The following is a 7,808-nucleotide window of genomic DNA, read 5'->3' as shown; positions in this document are numbered from 1 at the left end:
ACACACACACACACACACACACACACACACACACAGCCAGCAGGGGGCAGTGACACACACACACACACACACACACACACACAGACACAGCCAGCAGGGGGCAGTGACACACACACACACAGAGCTAGCAGGGATACACTCACAGCCCCCGCAAGCCCCTCGGCTCCCACCATGGCCCTGGCCCTGCCCCTGTGGCTCCTGGCAGCCGCCGCCTGTGCCCGCGGCGCCGGGGCCTTTGGCTTCGCCTGGTGCCTGCTGTCCTACGAGCAGCCGCACCTGGTGGACTGCGTGGGCCGCGGCATCACCCAGCTGGGCCCGGCCATCGCCCCGCTGCCTAACTCCACCCGCTGGCTCAACGCCTCCCTCAACGCCCTGCAGGCCCTGCCGCCCGCCGCCTTCACCCACCTGCCCCACCTGCTGGAGCTGCGGCTGGACCGCAACCGCCTCCGCGCCCTCCCGCCCGGCGCCTTCCAGGGCCTGGCCCAGCTGGCGCTGCTGAACCTCAGCCAGAACCAGCTGGAGACCCTGGGCCCCGGGGCTCTCACCGACCTGACGGGCCTGCGGGTGCTGCTTCTGGGGCATAACGCCCTGGCGGCCCTGCACCCCACCTCCCTGGCTGCCCCTCGGGGCCTCCAGGAGCTGCACCTGCCCTACAACCGGCTCTCCCGGCTCCAGGAGGTGGCCGCGGCCGCCGGCGGCTTGGCTAACCTCACCTTCCTCGACCTGGACTCCAACTGGGTCTCCGCCCCCCTCGGCCCGCTCTCCATGCCCTCCTTGGAGCACCTCAAGCTGCAGAACAACAACATTACCTGGCTGGACCTCACCGGCTGCCGGCTGCCCGGCCTGCGCTCGCTCAACCTGACCCGCAACAACCTGACCCGCCTGGAGGCCGGGGCCTTCCGCCTGACGCCCCGCTTGGAGGAGCTGAACTTGGATGAAAACCCCCTCAACATGTCCTACCTCCTGGGCCTGCCACTGCCCAACCTCCGGGCCCTGCACTGGTCCAGCATGCGCCCGGCGCTGGCCTCGGAGCTGGGGCTGGCCTGCCGGGTCTTGAGCAGCCTGCCGGCGCTGACCGCCCTGGAAATCCAGCACTCCAAGGTCGCGGCCAGAGAGCTGGGCCAGCTGGGCGCCTGCACCAACCTGACCCACCTGGACCTGTCCACCACCCCGCTGAGCCAGCTGGACGAGGGCATCTTCCGCGCCTTCCCCCGGCTGGAGTCCCTCGTGCTGGACAAGTGCAAAGCCCAGTGGCTGAGTGCCGGCGCCTGGGGCGGGCCGCTGCCCCGGCTCCGGGCCCTGGTGCTGCGTCGCAACCACCTCACCAAGCTGCCGGACGGCGTCTTCAAGCCCCTCAGCGGCCTGGCCTACCTGGACCTGTCCCGAAACCGCCTCACCTACGTCTACAAGGGGACCTTTCTGGGCATGGCCTCCCTGAGGACCCTGCTGCTGCAGGGCTGTCAGCTGGCGGCCGTCACCCGCGACACCTTCAGCTACGCCCGCAAGGTGGAGACCCTGGACCTGAGCGACAACAACCTCCAGTACATCAAGACCTACGCCTTCAGGAACCTGAACCACCTCCGCACCCTGCTGCTCGCCGGCAACCACATCCTGACCCTCCAGAAAATGGCCTTCAAGGGCCTCACCTCCCTCCGCCACCTCTCGCTGGCCCGCAACAGCCTCTACAAGCTCTCCAAGGGCTCCTTCCTGGGCCTGAAAGCCCTGGAGAGCCTGGACCTCAGCCACAACGGCCTCCTGGCCTACAGCCGGTACGACTCGCCCGCCCCCTTCGCCGGCCTGCTGGCCCTGCAGCGCCTGGACCTGGGCTCGCAGGAGGCCAGCTCCTCCGTCCAGCTGCCCTCCGAACTCTTCCAAGGCCTGGGCCACCTCCGGGAGCTCAGCCTGCGTGACAACCCCGGCAAGGTCTTCGTCAACCTCTCGCTGGCCCCCTTGGCCAACCTCAGCTGCCTGGATCTCTCCGATGTCGACCCCGGCCGGGAAAGCCACTTCAGCCTCCGCCCGGGCTTCTTCCAAGGCCTGGGCAGCCTCCGGAGGCTGAGCATGGACCGCAGCTGGCTCCGGGACCTGTCCAGCAAGGTCTTCTCCGGCCTGGCCTCTCTGGAGCGTCTGTCGCTGCAGAAGAACCGTCTGCAGACCGTGAGCGTAGACCTGCTGAACTCCCTGCACTCGCTGCGGTACCTGGACCTCTCCGGGAACCCCCTGGCCTGCTCCTGCGAGAACGCCAAGTTCCAGAATTGGTCGGCGGCCGAGCCGGGGGTCCAGGTGGCCCTGCTGGGCTCCTACCTCTGCCAGGGGCCCGGCGTGCGGGAGGCGCTCTTCCAAGCCCAGGACATGGCTTTCTGCAACATGGACACGGGCGTCTTCTTCTTCGCCGCCGCTTTCGCCGCCACCTTCCTGACGCTGGCGGGGTCCCTGGCGGGGGCCAAGCTGGGCTGGACGCTGCGGTACGGGTACTACCTGCTGCGGGCCTGGGGCCGGGGCCGGCTGCGGCGGGACCGGCGGGGCTACCAGTACGACGCCTACGTGTCCTGCTGCCCCCAGGACGAGGCGTGGGTGGCGCGCACGCTGCTGGCCAAGCTGGAGGAGGAAGGGCAGCCCCAGTTCCGGCTCTGCTTCGGGCCCCGGGACTTCGCCCCCGGGGCCTATTACCTGGACAACGTGCAGGCCGGGGTGAGCAGCAGCCGCAAGGCCCTGTGCCTGGTCAGCGCCCGCTACCTGGAGAGCGAGTGGTGCTCCCTGGAGATGCAGCTGGCCTGCGCCAGGACCTACTACCAGGGCCAGGACCCGCTGGTTGTCGTCTTCCTAGAGGAGATCCCCAACTTCCGGTGAGGGGCCCCCGCTAACCCAGCCCCGGCCACCGCCAGCAGGGGGCGCTGTGGGGCAGGAGGGCTGCCAGAGGCAGTGAGGAGGGGAGCTGGGCACTAGCTGGGGGCACTCCCAGGGGTGCGGTGGGGGGTGGGGCTGGGTGCTAGCTGTGGGGGGGGGCTCTCAGGGGCACCTGTGGGGGTGGACCCGGGTGTTAGTTGTGGGGGGGCTCCTAGGGGCACTGTGGGGGGTAGGACCAGGCGCTAGTTGTGGGGGGGGGGGCTCTCAGGCGCACTGTGGGGTGGTGGGGCCGGGCGCTAGCTGTGGGGGGCTCCTAGGGTGCTGTGGGGTTGGGCTTCCTGGGGCCACTGGGGGGGCAGGCCCAGGTGCTGGCTGTGGGGGGCTCCGAGGGCACTGGGGGGGCAGGCCCAGGTGCTGGCTGTGGGGGGCTCTGAGGGCACTGGGGGGGCAGGCCCAGGTGCTGGCTGTGGGGGGCTCCGAGGGCAATGGGGGGCAGGCCCAGGTGCTGGCTGTGGGGGGCTCCGAGGGCACTGGGGGGGCAGGCCCAGGTGCTGGCTGTGGGGGGCTCCGAGGGCACTGGGGGGGCAGGCCCAGGTGCTGGCTGTGGGGGGCTCCGAGGGCACTGGGGGGGCAGGCCCAGGTGCTGGCTGTGGGGGGCTCCGAGGGCACTGGGGGGGCAGGCCCAGGTGCTGGCTGTGGGGGGCTCCGAGGGCACTGGGGGGGCAGGCCCAGGTGCTGGCTGTGGGGGGCTCCAAGGGCACTGTGGGGGGGCCCAGGTGCTGGCTGTGGGGGGCTCCGAGGGCACTGGGGGGGCAGGCCCAGGTGCTGGCTGTGGGGGGCTCTGAGGGCACTGGGGGGGCAGGCCCAGGTGCTGGCTGTGGGGGGCTCTGAGGGCACTGGGGGGGCAGGCCCAGGTGCTGGCTGTGGGGGGCTCCGAGGGCACTGGGGGGGCAGGCCCAGGTGCTGGCTGTGGGGGGCTCTGAGGGCACTGGGGGGGCAGGCCCAGGTGCTGGCTGTGGGGGGCTCCGAGGGCACTGGGGGGGCAGGCCCAGGTGCTGGCTGTGGGGGGCTCCGAGGGCACTGGGGGGGCAGGCCCAGGTGCTGGCTGTGGGGGGCTCCGAGGGCAATGGGGGGGCAGGCCCAGGTGCTGGCTGTGGGGGGCTCCGAGGGCACTGGGGGGGCAGGCCCAGGTGCTGGCTGTGGGGGGCTCCGAGGGCACTGGGGGGGGCAGGCCCAGGTGCTGGCTGTGGGGGGCTCCGAGGGCACTGGGGGGGCAGGCCCAGGTGCTGGCTGTGGGGGGCTCCGAGGGCAATGGGGGGGCAGGCCTAGGTGCTGGCTGTGGGGGGCTCTGAGGGCACTGGGGGGGCAGGCCCAGGTGCTGGCTGTGGGGGGCTCCGAGGGCACTGGGGGGGCAGGCCCAGGTGCTGGCTGTGGGGGGCTCCGAGGGCACTGGGGGGGGCAGGCCCAGGTGCTGGCTGTGGGGGGCTCCGAGGGCACTGGGGGGGCAGGCCCAGGTGCTGGCTGTGGGGGGCTCCGAGGGCAATGGGGGGGCAGGCCCAGGTGCTGGCTGTGGGGGGCTCCGAGGGCACTGGGGAGGGGGGCCCAGGTGCTGGCTGTGGGGGGCTCCGAGGGCACTGGGGGGGCAGGCCCAGGTGCTGGCTGTGGGGGGCTCTGAGGGCACTGGGGGGGCAGGCCCAGGTGCTGGCTGTGGGGGGCTCCGAGGGCACTGGGGGGGCAGGCCCAGGTGCTGGCTGTGGGGGGCTCTGAGGGCACTGGGGGGGCAGGCCCAGGTGCTGGCTGTGGGGGGCTCTGAGGGCACTGGGGGGGCAGGCCCAGGTGCTGGCTGTGGGGGGCTCCGAGGGCACTGGGGGGGCAGGCCCAGGTGCTGGCTGTGGGGGGCTCCGAGGGCACTGGGGGGGCAGGCCCAGGTGCTGGCTGTGGGGGGCTCCGAGGGCACTGGGGGGGCAGGCCCAGGTGCTGGCTGTGGGGGGCTCCGAGGGCACTGGGGGGGCAGGCCCAGGTGCTGGCTGTGGGGGGCTCCGAGGGCACTGGGGGGGCAGGCCCAGGTGCTGGCTGTGGGGGGCTCCGAGGGCACTGGGGGGGCAGGCCCAGGTGCTGGCTGTGGGGGGCTCCGAGGGCACTGGGGGGGCAGGCCCAGGTGCTGGCTGTGGGGGGCTCTGAGGGCACTGGGGGGGGCAGGCCCAGGTGCTGGCTGTGGGGGGCTCCGAGGGCACTGGGGGGGCAGGCCCAGGTGCTGGCTGCGGGAGCTCCCAGGGCACTGGGGGGGGCAGGCCCAGGTGCTGGCTGTGGGGGGCTCCGAGGGCACTGGGGGGGCAGGCCCAGGTGCTGGCTGTGGGGGGCTCTGAGGGCACTGGGGGGGCAGGCCCAGGTGCTGGCTGCGGGAGCTCCCAGGGCACTGGGGGGGCAGGCCCAGGTGCTGGCTGCGGGAGCTCCCAGGGCACTGGGGGGGCAGGCCCAGGTGCTGGCTGTGGGGGGCTCCCAGGGCACTGGGGGGGCAGGCCCAGGTGCTGGCTGTGGGGGGCTCCCAGGGCACTGGGGGGGCAGGCCCAGGTGCTGGCTGCGGGAGCTCCCAGGGCACTGGGGGGGCAGGCCCAGGTGCTGGCTGTGGGGGGCTCCCAGGGCACTGGGGGGGCAGGCCCAGGTGCTGGCTGCGGGAGCTCCCAGGGCACTGGGGGGGCAGGCCCAGGTGCTGGCTGTGGGGGGCTCCCAGGGCACTGGGGGGGCAGGCCCAGGTGCTGGCTGTGGGGGACTCCGAGGGCACTGGGGGGGCAGGCCCAGGTGCTGGCTGTGGGGGGCTCCCAGGGCACTGGGGGGGCAGGCCCAGGTGCTGGCTGTGGGGGGCTCCCAGGGCACTGGGGGGGCAGGCCCAGGTGCTGGCTGTGGGGGGCTCCCAGGGCACTGGGGGGGCAGGCCCAGGTGCTGGCTGCGGGAGCTCCCAGGGCACTGGGGGGGCAGGCCCAGGTGCTGGCTGTGGGGGGCTCCCAGGGCACTGGGGGGGCAGGCCCAGGTGCTGGCTGCGGGAGCTCCCAGGGCACTGGGGGGGCAGGCCCAGGTGCTGGCTGTGGGGGGCTCCCAGGGCACTGGGGGGGCAGGCCCAGGTGCTGGCTGCGGGAGCTCCCAGGGCACTGGGGGGGCAGGCCCAGGTGCTGGCTGTGGGGGGCTCCCAGGGCACTGGGGGGGCAGGCCCAGGTGCTGGCTGCGGGAGCTCCCAGGGCACTGGGGGGGCAGGCCCAGGTGCTGGCTGTGGGGGGCTCCCAGGGCACTGGGGGGGCAGGCCCAGGTGCTGGCTGTGGGGGGCTCCCAGGGCACTGGGGGGGCAGGCCCAGGTGCTGGCTGCGGGAGCTCCCAGGGCACTGGGGGGGCAGGCCCAGGTGCTGGCTGTGGGGGGCTCCCAGGGCACTGGGGGGGCAGGCCCAGGTGCTGGCTGTGGGGGGCTCCCAGGGCACTGGGGGGGCAGGCCCAGGTGCTGGCTGCGGGAGCTCCCAGGGCACTGGGGGGGCAGGCCCAGGTGCTGGCTGTGGGGGGCTCCCAGGGCACTGGGGGGGCAGGCCCAGGTGCTGGCTGCGGGAGCTCCCAGGGCACTGGGGGGGCAGGCCCAGGTGCTGGCTGTGGGGGGCTCCCAGGGCACTGGGGGGGCAGGCCCAGGTGCTGGCTGTGGGGGGCTCCCAGGGCACTGGGGGGGCAGGCCCAGGTGCTGGCTGCGGGAGCTCCCAGGGCACTGGGGGGGCAGGCCCAGGTGCTGGCTGTGGGGGGCTCCCAGGGCACTGGGGGGGCAGGCCCAGGTGCTGGCTGCGGGAGCTCCCAGGGCACTGGGGGGGCAGGCCCAGGTGCTGGCTGTGGGGGGCTCCCAGGGCACTGGGGGGGCAGGCCCAGGTGCTGGCTGTGGGGGGCTCCCAGGGCACTGGGGGGGCAGGCCCAGGTGCTGGCTGTGGGGGGCTCCCAGGGCACTGGGGGGGCAGGCCCAGGTGCTGGCTGTGGGGGGCTCCCAGGGCACTGGGGGGGCAGGCCCAGGTGCTGGCTGCGGGAGCTCCCAGGGCACTGGGGGGGCAGGCCCAGGTGCTGGCTGTGGGGGGCTCCCAGGGCACTGGGGGGGCAGGCCCAGGTGCTGGCTGCGGGAGCTCCCAGGGCGCTGCTGTGGGTGGTGGGGCCGGGTACTAGGTTTGTGGGAGGGGCGTGACCCCCGCCGTGGGTCCCAGGGCTCATATCTCGGCCTCTCCCCCCGCAGCCTCTCGCCCTACCACCGCCTGCGGAAGCTGGTGAAGCAGCGCAGCTACCTGCACTGGCCGGAGCAGCCCGAGGCGGAGGACATGTTCTGGACCCAGCTGCGGGAGGCCCTGGGGCCCGGCGGGGCGGCCGAGGGGCTAGTGCAGTTCAACATGATCGACTAGCCTCAGCGGGGGAGTGAGGGGACACCCCTCCCCTCCCCTCCCCCAGCCCCAGCCTCTGCAGCTGGTGCTGCAGAGACTCCCCCTCCGCCCGGAGCGGTATGTGGACTATGACACGGCGGTGACCGGGGCTTATTCCATCCAGCAGGGGCCAGTCACTCCCGCCTCCTGTGTACATTGGTGCTGTGAGAATAAAGCTGCCTCCTTTCATGGGATGCATCCTACAGCCCAGGGCGACGGGCCGGGACTTGACTGGAAACTCCGGAGTAAATCTGGAGTCATGCCAGCGCAGCCAGCTAGGACTCCAGATTAACCCCTGGGGAACTGAGGTTAGAAGTCAGCCCCGCCCCTAGTGCAGTCAGGGGTGACTCCTGATTGTCCCCAGGGAGGATGTGTGTGGCTCTGGGGCGGGGGGGCGACACACACGCACACGCACACACATACACAGCGCAAGCTGCATCTGGCGGGGGGGGAAGAGACACACACACGGCAAGCTGCATCTGGCGGGGGGGAGAGACACACACACACACACACACACACACACGGCAAGCTGCA

General features: G+C 73.1%; 1 protein-coding gene across 1 annotated transcript in view; it reads left to right on the top strand.

Annotated features, from left to right (window-relative positions):
• The window catches only part of LOC142825582 (uncharacterized), a 7,510-nt gene extending 42 nt beyond the window's left edge, over positions 1–7,468 (top strand). The window contains exons 1-2 of the mRNA XM_075917476.2: positions 1–2,846; positions 7,094–7,468. The exon at positions 1–2,846 is cut by the window's left edge and continues 42 nt beyond it. Of these exons, the coding sequence (XP_075773591.2) occupies positions 172–2,846; positions 7,094–7,256 (2,838 nt within the window). The 5' untranslated portion in view covers positions 1–171 and the 3' untranslated portion in view covers positions 7,257–7,468. The remainder of the gene's footprint in view (positions 2,847–7,093) is intronic.
• The last annotated feature ends 340 nt before the right edge of the window (positions 7,469–7,808 follow it).

This window comes from Pelodiscus sinensis, chromosome 18, assembly GCF_052426305.1.
Source record: "Pelodiscus sinensis isolate ZL-2025 chromosome 18, ASM5242630v1, whole genome shotgun sequence".
In the NCBI taxonomy this organism is placed as follows: domain Eukaryota; kingdom Metazoa; phylum Chordata; order Testudines; family Trionychidae; genus Pelodiscus; species Pelodiscus sinensis.
This window is presented reverse-complemented; position numbering and strand designations above follow the sequence as displayed.